This window comes from Maylandia zebra, linkage group LG22 (assembly GCF_041146795.1).
Source record: "Maylandia zebra isolate NMK-2024a linkage group LG22, Mzebra_GT3a, whole genome shotgun sequence".
NCBI classification, from domain to species: domain Eukaryota; kingdom Metazoa; phylum Chordata; class Actinopteri; order Cichliformes; family Cichlidae; genus Maylandia; species Maylandia zebra.
Window position 1 is genome coordinate 9,415,578 of NC_135187.1, and position 20,532 is coordinate 9,436,109.

The 20,532-nt window shown below is 38.9% G+C and overlaps 1 protein-coding gene across 1 annotated transcript; it reads right to left on the reverse strand.

Annotated features, from left to right (window-relative positions):
* Positions 1–404: 404 nt before the first annotated feature.
* On the reverse strand, positions 405–18,562 carry LOC101474089 (sodium/hydrogen exchanger 3). Its single transcript, XM_004569216.5, has 16 exons — positions 18,117–18,562; positions 12,940–13,242; positions 11,717–11,877; positions 9,626–9,704; positions 9,182–9,359; positions 8,850–9,070; positions 8,123–8,325; positions 7,913–8,002; positions 7,760–7,830; positions 7,550–7,679; positions 7,313–7,458; positions 6,199–6,322; positions 5,746–5,919; positions 2,546–2,600; positions 2,373–2,459; positions 405–1,649 (listed from the first exon to the last, which is right to left on the reverse strand). The coding sequence occupies exons 1-16, from the start codon at positions 18,376–18,378 to the stop codon at positions 1,372–1,374; spliced, it is 2,562 nt and encodes an 853-aa protein (XP_004569273.3). The 5' UTR covers positions 18,379–18,562; the 3' UTR covers positions 405–1,371.
* Between the last annotated feature and the right edge of the window lie 1,970 nt (positions 18,563–20,532).

A 20,532-nucleotide genomic window follows, 5' to 3' on the forward strand; every position in this document is an offset into this window, starting at 1 on the left:
TCGTGAAACACAGCCCATTATGATGCTGGTCTGGCTCAACCCACTTTTGTACCCAGACCAGCAAGTTTGGTCACTTTACTCAGAGGTATAATTTAAGCCTGTGAATGGCTTTATTAGCAGCTTCTCACCAATATTAAACTTCTCAGATAGAGTTGATTAAAAAGATTTTTTTACATCCTTTTAACCTCTTAAGCCCCAAGCCTAACTGATCTCCTGCCTTTAGCCCCCGTATCAGGGGGCATTGGGGCTTAAGAGGTTAAAGTTCTTTTTCATGCGATTTTCGATAATACACTTAATCAGTTCATATCTCCATTTTCTTCCATTTATCCAATTCAGGGTTGTGAAGGGTGCTGGGGAGGGTACACCCTAAGAAAGTCGCCAGAGCTAACACAGAAAGACAGAGAAACAGTCACACCTATTCTATTTATTAGAAAATTAAAACAATACAAGAAATTAAAATGGGCACATCAAACTCATTTACACCTGCAGATTTTGATTCTCAGACAAGAGTAGCTTTGCATTATTCATGGTTCATAATAATCCTCATTTATACCCTCATTTATCTTCTACTGGCCCTTAATGAATACCTCTTAGTTCATCATCTGCCTTTAAACCAACTTTTTCCTAATTGTTTGACCCACTGAAACGGAAGGTGGGTGGAGCATCTGAGATGACCATATTTGGGATGTCCTCTCTTCCTTCCGTTGCAAGAGTCAAAAGTCAAAAAAACAGAGAGCTTTCAGAGCAGGCTGGAGCCTCACTAAATAATACTAAGAATCTGCATTATATATGCTGCAAATGTTTAAATGCATCCCACTAAAATGTGTTTGCATCATTGACCTATGTAGCATTTTATTTGTTAGTAATATTTCATCTTTCACACAAAATAGTGCCCCAAGTGGTGAAAGTTGTTGTGGTATTCTGCAATACGAATGTATGGATTATAGATTCAGAAAGTATTTTAAATCACTGTTTTTATAATTGATATCTACACGTCATTTGAAAGGTTTTTACATAATATTAAGATGTTTTGAAAAAAAAAACCCTTAAATAATAATTTTCAATAGCATGTTTACTACAAACCACAGACTATATGACAATGTTCAACATATATCTAATGTTGAACATAAAGGATTTGTTTCAGTGCAGTTTTTCTTTTGCCAAGTGAAGGGTGAACCTAAAAACAGCAGGGGTTGTTTAAAGAGGTTATGTAAATGTTTTGTGTAGAAACACAGGAGCTAACCATAGTCATGGAAAAATAAACATTTTCTTGTCAGTATGAGAGTAGATGGTTAATTAGTCTGAGGTTTGTTTTGTGTCTTTGTTCCAGGTTCAAGTGAGACAGAACAGGGTGTCTGCATTGGGATACAGTTACATTTGGCCACTGGGAGGAGGAGGGGGAGGAGGAGATGTTGGTGGAGGGGGCAACTGATCATTGTTCATCTGCTTTGTGTCAGTAGAGCGAGTGCTGGCACGAAGAAGCCCCAGGCGGCGCATTTCCATAGGTGAATTGGGAAGATTCGCCTGGGCTCGCAATGACGGAGCCACCATGCTGCTGTCGGGTTCACTCTCTGCCAGCCAAGGAGGGATCTCCTGCAACAAATCCGTGGGGTACAGATCTGGCACGAAGGCTGGGTTCTCAATCCCACCTTAATGAAAGAAAAAACTGAATCAGTACCTCAGGGTTCAATATTAGGGCCACTGTTGTTCTCTGCATTACATTTTCATACAAGTGAAACCATTATTGGCTGCTCATCCCTTGCGCTTGTGGTCTATCCACTTTAATTCAGCTTAAACGTTTAAACTCAAATACACTCGCTGTTCTGGAGTTGTTGTTTTTTTTTATTTGACATTTATACATAAACTCAACTGTGAAAGTGTTTTATAGGTGTTTGCTTGCAGAGTCAGAACAGTATTAGGAAATTCAAAATAAATTCTATGATAATGAGCTGCTTTCATATTTGCACTGTAGCCCTAAACTGTTCCCAACAGGTAAGAATGGAAATATTCAACACAGACGGATCGAACATTTGCTGATTTTAAACCTGTCAGCCCACTAGTACAAAGTCCTTGTGTTGTATGACAGTCTGGTGCCTTTACCCTGCAGCTCACCCTTACATAACCCTTACATACTTTTTGTTGTGTGGTGTGGTTTGTGGCTCATCTGCAGCTCTGTAGAGACCTTTCTACCACACTTTTATATTTCACCTTTTTTGGGGGGTTTTATTGCACACAAACTGTCTATTTAGTTCCCTCTGTTGTATGTTTCCCTAATCTCTGTGTTTATAATAACAGCATCTGCTACTCTCTTAATCATTCTCAAAAATATATGTTTGGTTTCATACAGGATGTAGAAAGTGCATTGATCTCACCTCCTGGTCTGTACGTGGCTCTCATGGAGAAAGAAGGGTATGACGAGTCATAGCCAGAGGCGCTATCTCCTTCTGAGAACTCAAAGTCTAAAAATGAAAATGAGAAAATTAGTTTGCTAAGACTTTAAATCTGAAAAAAACAAAAACACAAAAAACCCCACAAGCAGACAAACCTTCATCACCAGAATGGCAGAGTTTAGTCTTGCTCACTGACTTTCCATTTGGGGTCTGTAGAACGAAGGAGATTTATTTAATCACATATGATGTTTAAAAAAACTGAAGGTAAAGTAAAAGAGACAAGATCAACGCCCTCAGCCATGTCCAACCCATAGCGATGTTTCCTAGTTTGTCTAGCAGAGGGCACTCTGCAATCACTTATCAACAACAATCAATTATTATTTATTCTTGTTTGCCACATTTCTGCATATCTCAAGTCCTAGTTCCTTGTTTGAGTTTCTGATTATTTTGAAAAGTGTCTGACTTAGGTTTATTTTGTATCGTTTATTATTGCTGATTATTGTTTTCTTAGTCTTTCCTTTGTGCCCCATTGTGTTTAGCTCCTATCTTTCCTTTGGCATCTTGTTGTCACCTGTGCTTTGTATTGAATCTAATTCCCTTGTCTCGGTCTCCTTGATTTGTATTAATGTCTCAGTGTCCCATTGTCCTTTGGCAATTCGCGCACAAATCTGTGCACTTCCAAGTATTGTTTAATGCTTCCTTTTGTTTTCACTCCATGTCTAAATATCCCTTATGGCCATTGTTGTGTTGGCTGTCTTTATTGTCTTATTGTATTACTTTTTCTCTTTTATATTTTTATTGCTGCACATTTTAATTGTTTTAGTTGCATTTTAGTTTTTAAAGACTTTGTGCAGCATGAGCTCTGGGAAATGCGTTATATAAATAAACTTGACCTAGATAAATGACGCACATGAACAAGAGGAGCCTATAGAGAATTTATAGAGCTGGGGCCCGTTCTTCGTACCTCGCTAAGTAAGTTAGCCGGATTTGACTGTTGACGATTTCGCGTGATCCTGGATCGTTCGGTTCTTCGAAGCCCATCCGGGACTTGCTGTCATAGCAACAGAGCCGTAAGCGTAAACCTGCTCGGGAGCAGGTTTACTTTATGTAAACAGGATTAGATCGCGGCCACTCAGGTATTTCCGCTTCATGTATACGAAAGCAACAGCGATATTTTACCACTGTTGTACCATAAATAAATAACATCAATGTAACTAAAGATAATGCAGCACTTGATCCTTTTATTGATGTCACACAGATACATACAGGTCATTTCCTAAAAAAGGGAAATGTACTATTAACATTCTATTACATGTATGTGATTATTACAGATGTAATTCAGATTTCAGAGTAGTAATTGTAAATTACTTCGTGTAATCAAGATGAGAGACCACGGCTATAAAAGCGAAGGTGGATTTGGGAAGTCTGTCGCAGTCATATCCTGTCCGTATACGCGAGCAGCCCATTGCGGAAGGTGCAAGATTGATAAGGAGAGTCCTCAGAATTCAGCGTATATTGCGGGACAGACAGGATCCTTTAGCTCAGCGCGACAGTGTGCTCATAGAGAGATATCGATTTTCCCGTGAGGGTATTATTCACTTAACCAACTTGTTGACGAGGGGGTGCAGGACCACCACCTGTCTTTTTTTTGCGCTGCCCCTTTTCTTGGTTGCTGTTATAAACAAACAAACAGATTATTTCAGGGTCTCTGTCCAAGAGACGAAAAGCAATATAAGTGATAAATATTACCATTCTGTAGAATATTCTTATATTTCACTTTTACTTGTTCCCATGTTCTAGTGGGTCCTGTTGTGGCTCTAATGTGAAAGGGGATATAATATAACATAATGTAATATAATATAATGTAATATAATATTGGATAATATGGTGTGATATGATAAATCTACCCTACCACCTACTGGTGTTGGCCAGAGGGGCCGATGGCGCAATATGGCAGCCTGGCTTCTGTCAGTCTGCCCCAGGGCAGCTGTGACAGCTACCAGTGTGTGAATGTGAGAGTGACTGAATAGTGGCATTGTAAAACGCTTTGGGTGCCTTGAAAAGCGCTATATAAATCCACTCCATTATTATTGTTATTATTAAATTACTTACGAGTTTAATTTGTCAGCAACTTTCTGCCAGCCCTCTCTCCTTGCTTTTGCAGCCTTTGCAGTGTTCCCTTGCGTTTTAATTAGACTCTGAAACTCCTAAAATCCCTCACTCAAGAGTTCTTGCTCTGCTGCCGAAAAATACCGAGCGCGCTCCTTCGACATTTTCGCCGACCAATCAAAGGGTTGCCGATCAATGTTTCTACTATCGATGCGTAGCCCCTGTTGGGCCACCCAGTGATCTCACATTACTTCATCCAGCTATACTAATCGTCAACAACAGGTGTGTTCGGGGAACCGGAATAGCGAGCTCAGAGTTAGCGCGATGATTTGATCTTGGATGTGTCATTTGATCTTGGATGTAGTAAGCGACGTACGAAGAACGGGCCCCTGATCTTGGAAAGATCCAAGTTTGTTTGGCATAACAGTACATTCAGATCATGGTTCTGACTGATAAAACTTCCAGGCAGGATTTAAAAATTAATAAAATTAAATGTTTCTTGACATCAAAGACAAAAGAAGAAATATAACACAACGTGCCTTTAAAAAATCATAAAAACAAAGAAACTGAGGCAACATGAAAAAACTGTTCCATGGTCAGATGAATTAAAATGTGAAATTCTTTTTGCAAGACATGGACACCACATTCTCAAGACTAACGGGGAGAGGGACTCTCTGGATTGTTACCAGCACTCAGTTCAAAAGGCTGCATCTTGGATGGTATGGAGATGCATATGGAAGTGGTTGCTTGCATATTTGGAAAGGCACCATCAGTGCTAAAAGGTATGTATAAAGGTCAACATACAGTATGCTCCCATCCAGATTACATGTTTTTCAGGGAAGGCTTTGCTAATTTGCAGATTGCTATCACAGCAGCATGACTTCATAGAAGAGTCTGGGTGCTGAACCAGCCTGCCTGCAGTCCAGAACTTTTACCAACTAAAAACATTTGGAGCATCATGAAACAGAAAACCATAAAAAGATGACGTAGGTCTATTGAGCCACGCAATATTTAAAAAGAAAAGGACAACATTTCTCTCTCAAAAGTCCAGCAGCTGGTTTTCAGTTTCCAGACCACTGTCTTGTACCAAGGATTTTCAGTACTACACTGAAGTCAAATGGAAAAAAAAAACTAAAAATGAAGCTTTGGGGAAGGACCGTATTTCCTCTTCACTGGACTTCAGAAGAGACATAATCAACTCTGCAAACAGTGGTAGGGTGTGCTTATTCCCTCTTTTTGTCTTTACCTTCTCCTGCTGTTCTTTCTTTGAGTACTTGACAATTGTCTTTGGAGGTGAAACACCCATCTTTGCAGACTTGAATGACTCCAACCGGTTCCTCATGGTTCTCTGGAAGATCTCCTGGACTTCTTTCTCATCTCTGTTGATTTTGAAATCACTGCGACTGAACCCGTGGCGATACTATAAACAACAGAATGAGAAGTCAGTTTGTTACTGCTTTATAAAACAGAAACCAACAATAGTTCAGGAAGGACACAAAGTCAAGCTCAGCCACAGTTCAAGCAAATAAGCTGAGGATTTGCATATATACATAAAATATACATTTGTCTATAGCCAGCCATAAATAACAGTTTGTTGTTTTTAGTTCACATACACCTCAGTAATTTAATGGTTAAATGGACATGTATTACTAGGATGCTTTAGTAAGTCCCTCATGCAATGACTGAATTTGCTCATTACCTGTTTTCTGCTCTTGTAGAGATGCTGATCAAGAAGGTGGTGAACATCAACTGCCTCAGCTCCCCTCATAGCCTTCATGGTCTGCTCGTGCATTTCCAGGCTCACTGATGGAATATGGTCTCTACTGCAGAGGAAGCCAATCATGTCACTGACTTAAAGCAATACAACAATATCAAAAGAGTCTGGTTTCATTTTTAAAATATGGTGGTGAACGGAAGCTGTTTGAAGGCACTGAATAGTTGCAGTAAGTTGTGTCTATTAAGTAGGTATAAAAAGTATTGAATGCATCAAATCAGTACACAGATTTTCTAATTAAATATATTTCTAAAGGTGCTATTAATATCAAATTCTCACAACATATCTGGAACAACCCATCCAATCCACACATACAAAGACATCAAACTATGCATGTCCAGAAATTAACTTATGTATAAAATGAAAAATGACACAAAGTAAAAGCATTGAACACATGAAGAAAGGGAGATGCAAAAAGCCATGAAAAGTCATGACACCAGCAATTAGAACGCAATCCAGCCACTCAGTGCAAATTAACTTCAGCTTGTTCAGTCCCAATTGATGGGTTATAAACTGGTGTCTCATTATCAAGGTGCCACACGGCAAGCATCTCATGATCAGTGAAACCAGTGAGCTCTCGCAACACCGTCAGAGCATAATTGTTGCAAAACACACTGATAGCATTGATTAGAGACGATATTTTGAAATTAGTGAAGGTTGCAGTGAGCACTGCTGGGGCCACAATCCAGAAGTGGAAGGAACATCATTTCAGCATAAACTACCCATGACCAGATGCGCCTGGCAATGCATGTGACTAGTTTCTTGAAACCACGAAGACTTTTGTACAAAGCATTAAAAAAAATTCAGTATGCACTTTATCCCTGTGTCATTTCTCATTATTATACATAACTGAATTTATGGACATCAATAGTTTGATTTCTTTGCATGTGTGGATTGGATGGGTTGTTACTGACATCTGGTGAGTTTTATTTCAACAACACCTTTAGAAATATATTCACTTAAAATCGGTGACGTGTTTAATACTTATTTTACCCTCTGTATATATTTTCACACTGTCATAAAAATCCAGATTGCTCACCCCATAGTGAACATTGCACCATGATCATTTATCATGTAAGGTGGGATGTCAGGCATGACCTCTGTGTATTCACTTTCCAACTTTTTCTTGAAATCAAGAATGGCGCTGTCATTACGGACAAACTCCAGAGAGCCTCTACGCTCGCCCTGCAACAGAAGACACCAGCAGTAATCTTCTCAGTTTCATTTAATTTGTACTTGAGCAAAACATACTTGAATTTGCACAAATGATTCTCACTTCAGTCACATATTCCATGGCATCCTTGAGGTTCAGCTGATGGAAGACATCAAACACGTCATCTTGTTTCTTCCTTGCAGATGGCTTCATCAAAAATGGCGTCATCCACTTCTCCTCAAAATGCCTCCACCTTTACAAAAAGAAATATCACTGTTGCTTACTTTAAAATTAAAAGGCATTTTGGAGTTATGTATTAAGTCTTGTACATACTTGCTCCTGAAGTAGTTATCTCCTATTTGTCCTGATATGTCTTCGATGGCAACCAGAGTGTGATTAAACATCTAAAGAAAGGAGAAGGACTTTGTAGAAACTGGGCGGGAAACGTTTTTGTCGGTGAAACATGACGTGTTTTATTAGATTTACCTTGTTTGTAATTTTCTCTAGGAGTGAGACCTCAGTTACTGCAGCTCTCTTTACTTTAAGCCACATGACCAGAGGTTTCATCGTTATTCCCTGTAACAATGTCAAGCACAAATGTGCCAACAAAATTAAGCTCTAACACAGACTGTGTAATTAACAAGCAAACTAATGTACACATATTTTAGCGAATTATCAACTCCAAAAATTCACTACCTGCAAGATGACAGTGAAGTACACCACAATGAGAGTAGTGCAGATCATCAGGTTTTTCTCCTTTATCTTTTTCTCATCCAGCAACACAGCCAGGCCATACGCAACAGCCCCTCGTAGGCCACCGTAGCTCATGATCACCATATCTATTAATTCAACTGGGACCAGCCTGTACCTGTTAAGGATCCACTGCAGGAAAAACACACCTGGAATAGACATACAAACACACACAGTTATTTAAAGACTTCACACATCGGTGGTGCTTTTTGCTGGATTGTTGAATTACGCTTTTAGTAAAGCTCAGCACTCAAGTCTAGTGTTTTCTTTGCCTCATACTAATCTCATTGTTGTCCCTCTTGTGTACAGACCTTTCCTGGATTTTCCCTGCCGCACAGTGTTTTTAGAGACAGCCTGAGCAGAGTAAATGAGAAGACATTGTTTGGCTGCCCCTTCCCCTGGATTCCTGGAGCCCCTATTTTCCCTTATCACTACCTGTATGTATCACTCTGGTGTTTTCATTGTAAATAAGCTCACTAAACTTGAATACTGTGAATCCTGCCTCTGAGTCCGGTCGCTCAGTGTTCTTGACACACGTATTCTTGTAAATGTGTGTCATTTGATCTTTGTGCTGCAGCAGCAGAAGATTTCTTTGCATAACACACCAAGTTTTTACCCCACAATGTGTGTGATGCTTTGACTCAACAGTGATAGCCAAACAACAAAATCTCACCAATGAATCTATACACAAAGACGAAGAAGACTGTGAGGAGGATGAAGCCCGTGTTCCAAACCCAGATAACCTTATCGATGGCCGAGATACCGAGGAAAACAAAGATGATGGTTTCTGATCCGTTGGCGAAAACCTTCATGGCATATTTGACTGTTTGGACGGAACTCTCATCCATGTTTGCTCTGACGTACTTCTGACATAACACACCGCAGAATGTAGTCCTACAGAAGGAACCGCAAAGTAAACTCTAAATATGTTTACCTCATTTTTACATATATAAAATGGATACAGACATAATAAAACAAATTATATTTCAGTTGTGAAATACTCACGAAAGGATAGCAGACAGAGAAAGCATCTCAGCAGTCAGGTAGGAAAGGTATCCCATGACAAAGATGAAGCCTGGCTCGATGATCTGGATGTTTTTTGTGCATCTGGTCAGAAGTGAAATTAGTATGCCGAATGCTATGCCCACAAGGGAACCACCAAATGCAACCACAAAGAAGGAAACTGTGGAGAGAGAGGAAACATATAAAAATCTATTTTTTAGTGCTATTGTTTACTCCCCTCTAAAACATACTAGCCTTACAGGGCAGTGATAGCATAAAAAGTGTTTAATTTATTTTGTGTCCACACCCGACAAATCAAAATGGTCAACACATTTGTGTGTTGCAGCAGGGACACTCTACACTGTCTATTTTGCCAGACTTGACTGTGAGCAATTACACTGCATGAACAAATACATTTTCTTTTACCAGATAAATGTTATAGCTTACCTATTCCTTTAATAATTTCTGCTGCATTAATTCGGCCTCCTCCCAGCGATACAAATGCATCAAACACATTAAAAAGCACCTAAGAGAAAAAAAAGAAAACTTATTGAGTGATCAGTATATATATAAAAGAAACAAACAAAAACTGTCAGCGTTTGGACAGTCAGACTGGAATGTTTTCAGACTTTTCTTTTCTAGTATGTAGCACTCAACAGGAGATAAACTTCCATCATATTCTCACTGCTGGACCTAACATCAAAACGGGAGGTGAGAGACTCCTGTGCCATGGTTCTGATTGAGACATGGCTGAACCCTGTTCCTGATTATGTAGTTAGTCTGCATGGGGTTAATCACAATGTGGCTACACAGGAGCCAAACATTTTGTGGTAAATTCTGTGGAGGTGGGTTTTGTATTTACACAAGCAACAGATGAAGTACAAACACAGCAGCGGTCTTAAGTCAGTGTTCTCCTGAAACAGAGCTGCTCACTGTTAATGGCAGACTGTGTGACCTGCCCAGAGAATTTACCACTATGAATATTATGGCTGTAAACATCCCCTCCAGTGCAAACACAAAATAGACCCTGAGTGATCTTTAAGACCTTCACTGAGTTTCAAGCCACTTTGCCAGAGGGCGTTTGTATTGTAGTAGGAGAATTCAATCAGGCAAACAGGCCTCGTTCCCAAGCCCACTGCTGTTGACAATGCTGACACATGACTGCAGTGCTGCACTTGCTTCTAATCACATCATTAAGTATGCAGATGACACAGCAGTGGTGAAGATAGTTGGCAGCATCATGTTTCTGGGAGCACAGATAACTGATAGCCTGGGCTGGTCACTTAATACAGCATCAGTAGTTAAACGGGCTCGGAAGCACCTGCATCGCTGTGCCGGATGAGGAGAGCACACCTTCCCCTCCCCATTCGCTCCACTTACTAATGAGGCACCTTGAAAACTTGCTGAGTAGCTCTATCTCCATCTTATTCTGCAGCTCCAGTGTCTCAGAAAAGAAATTGCTGCAGAGCTCATCAGAGCCTGCAACATCATCAAAGATTACCATACTACTTGGTACACCAACTTTCTCTGCTCCACATCCCTGCCAACCTGAGGAGGGGCATCAAACAGGCCAAGGAGGCTTTCAGGTGAATGATAGAGGGCTTCCTCACTTCCTCAGGTGTGGAGGGGCATCCAAACGCTCACCAACTACAAAGGCCAGAGCCCCCCAATCCACAACAGCAGCATCCAACTTGCAGAGGATCTCACACCTTTGCCCAATATGATCACTACTACAGCTCATTCAGCACCATAAGTCCAGACATCCTAATCACCAAAGGTCCAATTTCTTCAGGACATAGGTAGAGACTTCAAGAGGCATAGACGGGTCCTCTCCCCTCTTATAGGAGGAGAACAGATGGAATCTGTCTCAATCTTTAATTTGTTGGGCACCCACATCTCCAATGGTCTTATGTTAATGTTGGATCCATAACACCAACACCCTCGTAAAGAAGGCTCGGCAGGTCCCATTTTAGGTCCCATTTTAGAAACTGCAATGTTTTAAAGTTTACCTGCACACAAAATATGTAACATAATAATAATAATAATAATAATAATAATAATAATAATAATAATAATAATAATAAAACAATTAAACCCTTTAAATGTATTAAATGTAATGTGATTTTTTTAAAGAAAAAATTTCTTAAATGCAAGAGTATAAAAATGATGTCAAGTACAGTCAAAGGTCAAAGTCAAATGAATTGCAATGTATACGCAATTTTTATTCTGTCTTGTTATGTCAAGCTTTCTGACATTATTAGGAGGCAGGTTTTTGGATGTTAGACATTAATATTAATACTGAGTCAGTGTCCAGCCTAACAAAGTTAACCAGGTGCTCTGTTAAAGGACTCTGGCTTGCTTTTTCACAGTAAAGGTTTTAATAGTCATTAAAGGAACAGGCGCTGCTGTTTTAGATTCTAGAAACCTGAGCTCCCCGTCTCGGTAAGGTCTCGGCCTCATTGCTCTTTGCGGTGTGTAAGCAGACTCCACGTTTTGGTTTGGTGAAAAGCTTGCGTTTACAGAGTTTATCATACTAACCACTGTCACACCGTCGTTGAGCAGCGACTCTCCAAACACTATGATGAAGAGGACTTCGTTAACGTGGACCTGATCAAACACAGCTAAGACAGCCACGGGGTCCACAGCAGCCATCAGACTTCCGAAAAGAAGATACTGCAGCAGACCGATGTCCAGGTCACCTGTACAGATACAGAGGGCCGGAAATACAATAAACCTAGCTCATATTTTCTGTAGCTGAGAATTACAAAGTAAGCATTCTAATTCATTAATAGAATAAATCGTGTCAAATCTCTCTCCAGTCTCGTCCAGTGCAGTGGACAAGGCCTAAGCATAAAATAAACTTATTAAGTCTGCATTTGGAGAAAGTTTGGGAATTAAACCAAATTAGCAGCTACTGATGCTGTTGTTTAATGTATTCAAACAAAGAATAAAAGTAAAGTATTAAAGGATTTCTGTAATACTAAAGAAAGCTCTTTTCAGGCAGCTTGCTTAAGTCATGTGACTGTACAACTTTCATTTGTTCCTCATGTCTTTGTTCCAGAACAATCACAGCCTTCAGGGGTAAAATATAAAGCCAGGTTTGAAGTGCTTATGTTTGTGTCATTTGTGTCACAACAATGTGTGTGTTATGATGGTCTGTCTCGCTTCCATTGTTAATTGCCTTTTTTCCCACTATTTGTCTGCTACACGTTGAGAAACATGAATTTGTATTTTAGTTTTTTGTTATATAAATAAAGTTTTTTTTTTCTCTGTTTTGTGCAGCCAGCAAGATTTACTGTGCATGTTTTATGCACAGTTCAATTATTACGATGCAGAGTTTGTGCAAAACGTTTTGTGAGTTAAATGTGAATATTTAAAAAGAAAATAGCTCTAATTAGCCTCCAGTTTATGCACACAGCTTAATAACCAAGCTTTCTATCAGTAGCTGATAATGTAGAAATCCACCCTTTTTTCCAAATTTGGCCCCTTCTGGATTATAATAACCAACATGCTGCCGACCAAATCCTTATCAGTCAAGCCTCAAAATGTGGATTGTTAGTTCCAACGAAGTAACTAACTGATATTTTTAAATGTCTCCTTCTTTTACTTAGATTTTTAATAATCCTTTAGTATGCTAAGCAACACTACAAATATCACAAATCGTAGCTATCAGTCTAAACATCTCAGAATGGATCGCTTCCTCTGTGTGAGTCGCAGCAGCAGGTGTGCTGAAATGGAATAAATTAAAGATCCTCTCTTACCCATGGCTCCTCCCATGTGACACCCCCATAGCGACAGCCCCAAACTGGCAGCATTCCAGCAGGTCCCAATGACGGCATGGATCAAAATAGCACCCAGGTTTGTGAAGAAGAGCTTGTTTGGCATGTGGTAGCCTGAATCCAGAATGATTTGAGGCAACAGGAAATAGAAGAAGACTGTTGGGCTCAGTGAGAAGGTCTGCACCTTGTCTGCACCCCAAATCATGCCACCCAAAATGAAACCAGAGCAGATGAGGAGGGCACTCTCAGGTATGTAGTTGGTGACATTATGGTTGGCCTCAATGACTGAGAGGAGAAAAAAGATCAAGACAAAGACAAGAACCATCAATCAATTGTAACAACCTTTGATTTTAAGCCGCTCTTCTTCCTGTCAGGTAGGAGCTGGCAAATGTTCAAAGCTCAGTTCACTTCAGTTCACTTAAATATAAAACTCTAGTTGACCATTTGCAACTTCTGCAAATGATCAACTTTTGCTCATCTAAAAAAAAGCATCTGGGGATATGAGCAACACGTGAGGTGGTTGGATCGTGTGTGAAACCTGTCTGCATAACCAAAGATAACCACATGTCTAATGAGCTCATAAAGTGTCACTAAAATTTATTTAACAATAAAAACTACTGAACCACAGTGTACACCTGTTCTTACCCCACAGGGTTGCACTTATGTTGTGCACATTTGTATTTAAAATTAGTTGAAGATTAAATTCCAAAAACTATAGTCCCCAATACAGCTTACATTTGTGCAAGCACAGAATCAAAATGAATATTTTTGCTAATATCTACTTCAGTGAGGATGAAAAATGAGAATTTTTGCTTTCAGGTTTTTGAGTTAATGTACAAATTTGTGTGTCATTCCACACATATAGAAAGCAGCTAAAACAATCATAAAGCTTCCAATTTTATATATATGTAAGACTCATATCACAGTAAAAGTGAATATATTCTCCCATTACTAAAACATATTCACTCAAGGACCTCCAACAAGTTAAAGATTCTCTCCACACCATGCAAAGGTTAATCACTTTTTTAAATTTAACTCAAAGGAACCTCTTGTAAAAAAAAAAAAATACTGGAAATCTATAAACAAACAAAAAATAATGAGGTAACCAAAACACTTACACTTTTAAACTCTCACTTTTGATCACTAACTTGACTCCTTATAAAACCACATCTGTGCAGTCTCTCGTGAAGTAGATCAGCTGAGATTTTGAGGAGTTAGCTTTACGTTTAAAAAGGTTTAACTCAAGAAAAGGATGACCAAACAGACCAGCAACAAGAGCCAGACATGCAATTATCTAGTGACCAGCTCTAAATTAAAAACCAGTAGACTATAGGCCGACTGACCATACGCAAGATTGCAGTGTGTGACTGTCTGGTTTAGTTGTTGCTTTGACAATTTATTGCTTTGTTTGTATTTTCTGGGCACGTCCACGGGGATTTGTGACACAGTCAGTGATGGAACAGAGGTCATTGGATACCTGTTAAATTTGTGGGTTTAGGAGCATTTTCACCAGCTTTCCTTTAAATGAAGAAATACATTCAAACATATACTGTAAATGAGATGGAGCCAAAATCCATCTGTGTATACCGTATAATGTGTGGAAAAGTTGCAACAGGTGTGTGGTGTCACGGTCACTGAGTTTTGTTGTGTAGACTTCTTATCGAGTCTGTAATTAATAACCTAATTTGGTTTTATCTTATTTTTTCCTCTATTCTAGGTTTGTTTATTTTCTCTTGATTTCTGTCTCTTCCATAGTAGTCCAGGGGTTTTGAATTCCATTGAGTTTTTTTAACTCCATTTCCGATCAGGTTTCCTGTCACCCTCTGTATTACGATTCTTAGTCCCCAGTTCTTATTACTTTGGAATTTACATTGTTATTTATATTTACTTTATTGTGTTTTGGTTCAGTTTAGCCGTGCCTTTTTGTATCTTCTTGTCAAATTCCTGCCTCTGTGTAACGTATTTTCCTGTTGAGTCATTTGAGGTTTCATTTTGTTACAGTAGTTTCTGGTCTCCTGTGTGCTGTGTTTAGTTTTACCTCCTTGATTAGTTTCTGTCATTCCTGACCTTCCTGCATATATAACCATGTCCTTGTCTTTGTTATTTGTTATTGTGTGTATTTACCCTGCCTTGTGTGTTTCTCCTTTATTGCTCCATGTCAGAGTTTTCATTTGACTGTCAGGCAACTTTGTATTTTAATTGTTATGCCCTGAACTAGCAGGACATAACCCCTTTGGACTTTGTCACTTTCTGCCTTTCAGCTATAGCAAAACTGCTTCCTGCTCAAACCTGGACAGTTTCATTCTGACTACTGGAAACATAAATAACAATGCTGTTGGTATTGGGAGAATTCAGATTCAGACTATAATTAGGGTCTGTGGACAGATACAAGGTTTTAATGTACTAACTCAAGGGTCTTGAATGTGAGAGCTTCATGCATCCCATGGATTGTGAAAAAAATGTATGTATAAATATGGAATTAAACCTTTTTTTTTTTCATTTAATTGCATTTGTCATAGTTCTAAGTGATTTTTTTGGTTTGTTTTTTTCTTTTTACATTTTACAAATTTAAATGTGTCCCCAGTGACCCCAGTAACCTATATTTCACAACAGCAAAACAAAACTGGAAATTCTGTTTTAGATATGAGTTCTTTGGGGGAGTCTGAGGTCACCATTTCTACGGCAGAGAATCAAGGGTCCTTCTGTGGGAGACTAGCTGCAGTGGCATTGACGAGCTGGCCAAAGGTTTTCGTTAACCCACCCTGATCAGCAGAGCTTCAGGCAGAGGAGGCTGCTGCAGTGATGAGGCTTTGTCCAGCTGTCCACATATCCATCAGTATTCAGTAGTGTGGACTTGGACGGCCGATGTTGGAACGGCGATGATGAGATCAACATTTCCTCCTAGATGAAGTAGTTGGTTGGGCTAGAGAAAGCTCCTCGCCCTCAGCCAACATATTCATCAGGCTGGAAGCTGTGCCAGCTGTCAGAGAGCCAGAAGGGCTGGATGGATATGTGGACAGCTGGACAAACTATTTTTAAGATCATCTCGTCCATGTCTGCTTCTAATCACCAGTACTGCAACCTCTCCTCGACCATCCACGCTGCTCTGCCTTAGTCTGCAGCTTCACATCCTCAGCTCTGTACCTCACGATCAAAAAAACAGTCTGATTTGGCTGCTATGCTCTGAATTTCACTTTTTATTTGATTGAAATAATTCTCTACACTCTGGACGCACTGCACAGACAGTGTTGTGCTGAAAAGGGATTTCTTGTATTTGCCAAAAAGTGATTTTCCATATTTAAATTACTTTTAATGGCTTGTTGGCCTATGATATGTGAAACATATGTCAAATGTATCCCTCATGTCCATCCATCCATCCATCCATTCGCTTCTTCTTATCCTTTTCAGGATTGTGGGGGGCGCTGGAGGCTATGCCAGCTGTCAAAGGGTGAGAGGCAGGGTACACCACACTCACTTCCACATTCACACCTATGGGCAATTTAGATTGATCAATGAACCTACCCCCACTAACTATCCCTCATCCTCGAGCTACAAACAACATTCTTTTCACAAGGTAGAAGCCACAATTTTTTGGCAAAGTGATTTTTAAATATCCTTCTTTTATCCAGTTAAATTGACAATGACATTACTTTTTTTTAAAGAGAGAGAGACCTGGCCAAGAGGGCAGCAGAAATTGCAAGAAGTATAACAATAGTTCTGTAAAGATATTTCAACTGGCTATAAAGGACTGGATTAGTTATATTGTAGGTAAAATAACCCAGTGGGTAAAATACTTGCAAAATAAGTCCTTTCTTTAGTTTATAAGTAACCCCTTTGTAAATCCTATTCGCTAAAGTCTATTTTCTCTATTTATTTAGTCTATTTATAAGTAAAGGTATTACAAAAAAAAAAAATTACACACGTTGGAAATCACTTTTTGGAAGACAAAAAAAGAGTGGTGTATACCAAAAAGTGCCTACCCATTTATAAACTGCTATAAATAACTTGTTGGCCTATAATATGTCAAAACAAATGTCCCCGTATCCTGGGACACGAAAACTTATGATGTCATGTCATCTGGAGCCCCAAACAACATTCCAGTCACAAGGAAAAAGTTATAATCAGTTTTTTTTTTAAAGTGAGTTTAACATCACCTTTATTTATCCAGTTAAAAAGTCTCATTGACGTTGAACATTTCTTTTTAAAGGGTAATCTGGCCAAGAGGCTTACAGGAACTGCAAAAAATATAACAATAGTACTATAAAGATATTTTAAGTGGCAAATATAATTGGATTGGTTGTAATGTAGGTGCAATAACACGGGGTCATAAAGATGAAAAAAGGGCATGTTATATATAACCCCTTTGTAAAGCCTGTTCATCAAACTCTATGTAAACAATATAGATAAGGACATTACACACGAAAACTCTGCAAGTCACTTTTTTTTGCAGGCGCTCACTTTTTGGCAGATATTCCGCGAGTTCTGTCTGATCGAGTATCCTGCCAAAAAGGGATCGTCTGCCAAAAAAAAAAAAAGTGATTTCCTATGTTTTTATGTGTTTTTAACGGCCAATATTTTTACTTATATTTGTAAATAGACTCTCCGCAGACTTGGCTCGTGTTAGAGCGGCCATTAAGTAAAAGTCGGCTTAAACAATAAGTGTTGCTAAGCAACGCGGCATGCCGGGTTGCCGATATTTCACATTGATTTCTATGAGGTTCAAATATCGTCCAATCGTCCATATCGTCCGTCACACATCCAAAAATTCACTATATGATGAGTAAGCTCAGGAAAAGCCGTGAAATATAAGATGATGGGGTTTTAATTAAACAGAATTGCATGATTTTTTAAAATTCTAGTTGTGGGGTTAATCTTAGATTGCAAAGTGCCCTGAGAGGACATATGTTTGGCTCTATTTAAATATCACTAAAGTGTATAAGCACACACGTTTTTATACATTTAAGAGCTCTTACCTGAGAAATAATAAAAAATAATAATAATAATTGCACCAGTGACAAAAATACATGTTGTGCATAGCCCTAAACTAGAAACAAATTATTACTACTTCAAAAAAAAAAATTTTTTTAAATATCTTGGGTGCAGAGGATTATTTTTAATAGATTTCAGAAAAGGAGAGCACTTCCATGAATTGGACTTACGGAGTTTGCAGAGCCAGCAAACCAAAACCCACAGGGCCACCAGGTACTGTACGCTGATGTGATCCCACTTCCAGGTCACAATAGGCAGTGTAGTGATGGGCGGCCCTCCATGACCACCTTCTCCAGTTGTGTTAGAGCTTGAGGCCGTCCCAGTTTCTGTTTGTGTATTTCGGGTTTTTGCTTCTTCACTAGCCAGGCTCAAGCCTCCACACGCCATCAGCAGCATGCAGAGAAAAAGTGTAAATCGCCAAAGAGTTGCCATTATTGGATAAAATATCTTAAAACTTTAATCAAACTGCTATTTAGACTGTTGATGAAAATGCTCGAGTCAGCCTCAGACTGCAGCTCAAAGTCTCATTTCCTTTTTCTGCGCCTTCTTCTTCTCACTCAGATCTCTGTCACTCTCTTCACATATGTATCCATATCCTCATCTGACCAGAGCATGGTATCCACTTTCTGCTCTCCTCTCTGTCAAGGATACAGCTTTTACAGCAGGTGAAGCTCAGCCCATTATGATGCTGGTCTTTCTCCACCCACTTTTGTACCCAGACCAGCAAGTTTAGTCACGTTACTCAGTGAATTCTATGAATGTCTGTATTAGCAAGTTTTCATAAAATTTCTACTTCTCAGATGGAGTTGATGGAAATATTTTGGAAGAAACTCCTTATACATACTTATGAAGCTCTTTTTTGAAGCAGGTGTATGTGTACTTTGATTTTATTATGTCATAAGTTGAGATGATTCATGTTTTTAAAAAATAAAAATAAAATGAAAATTTTGATCCAATGTAATATATGATATCCATACATTACAGATATAACTAAGCTGTTGCATATACTGATCAGGTTTAATGTCACTTAAACTTGGATTCAAGTGTTTTACTGGACACAAGGACCTGTGCTGATTGGAGAGAAACTATGTTATAAACACATGTATTGTGATATACAAGCATGAGCGAAAATTTAAAAATGTGTACAATGATTTGTGTGTAACTTTTGAGTTACAATAAGCAAATAATCTTTGCTTCAAAAAGCGTCCTGTCTAAAAAGTATTTGTGACAGTGTTTCCTGAAGCCAGAAGCTTTTGGCTCTCAGCTAACATCAGGTTAGATGATGGCAATCTGTGTTTTAACTGAACCAAAAACTTTTTGGTTTAACATTAAAAAGAGCAAAAATATATTAAAAATATCACAACAATGAGCAATTTTTAAAATTCACCCCGCAAAGTTGCTCAAAGGGCAGCAAATCAAACACAACATAAAAATGTCAGCTTTAAAAGAAGTGTCATGAGCTGTATGTAGAGTGTAGGAGTGCTGAGGACCCAAATACAAACAAGTGAACTGAAAATACACCCCTTATTATTCTGATGCAATGTCCAGTACAGAAATCAATAAATCTACTGTAAAACATAGTGGAAACCAGTACAAAGAAGCTAAAACAACGCAGTTCAGAAACACAAGCTTTGATATTCAGAATGTGTTCGAACAGTGTCTTTACTATTACAACTATGCAGACAAGCTGTGAAGGAAGAGAGAAGACCTGTCTTATTGCGCACAATAACAAATACTGGACAGGAAAGCAGGAAGGCACATGCCATAGTGCCATTTAGCATGTGGTCATCCAATCACCCTGTGGGCTAAAGCGGCACCCGGAAGACCTGCCTTAATCATATCTTTTAATGTTTCTTGTAAGCACTTTAAACTGCCTTCTAGAAAATGCAGCATAAAACTTCTGTATTGCCGACAACAGCTGAAGATTTAATTTATATATCTATCTTAAATCTTACATAAGACTTTGGTTGGTCCCTGTTACTTATTCTAAGAAAATATAACAGAGAATAGTGGGGAATATGGATTAAGCTTCACTACTGAACAATTAAACCCTTCTTTTTGAGCAATGTCCTGTGACGGAGTTGAAAACCATTTCTCTACTACATACAAACTCACAATTGAAAATATTCAGCTGTGTGTTGAAGAGCTTATGTACGAAACACATTCACTCTTCCTGTGATGTGTTTCAATAAAGCCTGTGGAAAAAGGAGAAAAGTGATGAAACTTCATGCAAAATAAAATTCAACAGTAGTTGGCACGCAGAGGAAGCAAACACAGATATTCTTTTGATAAGATAGATATTTGTGCAGGTTTGCAGAGACTGATAGTCTGAACCGTGAAGGGAGACTGGGAGGACAGTTAATGGTTTACAGTGGCACAAACCACTGAGCCTCCATAAAAATGTTATTTCCTTTTTGAGCCAGCACAATTTGTAATTATAAAGCAATAGTTTCATAAAGTGTTAATAGGTAATAAAGTTACTGAACTATTTTAAACCGCTTGCACTTGGGGGGGAGGGGGAGGTCACGCTGTCAAGAGAGCATGAGGAACAGTCAGATTTGGCATGGTTTAGTCCAAGTTCATTAA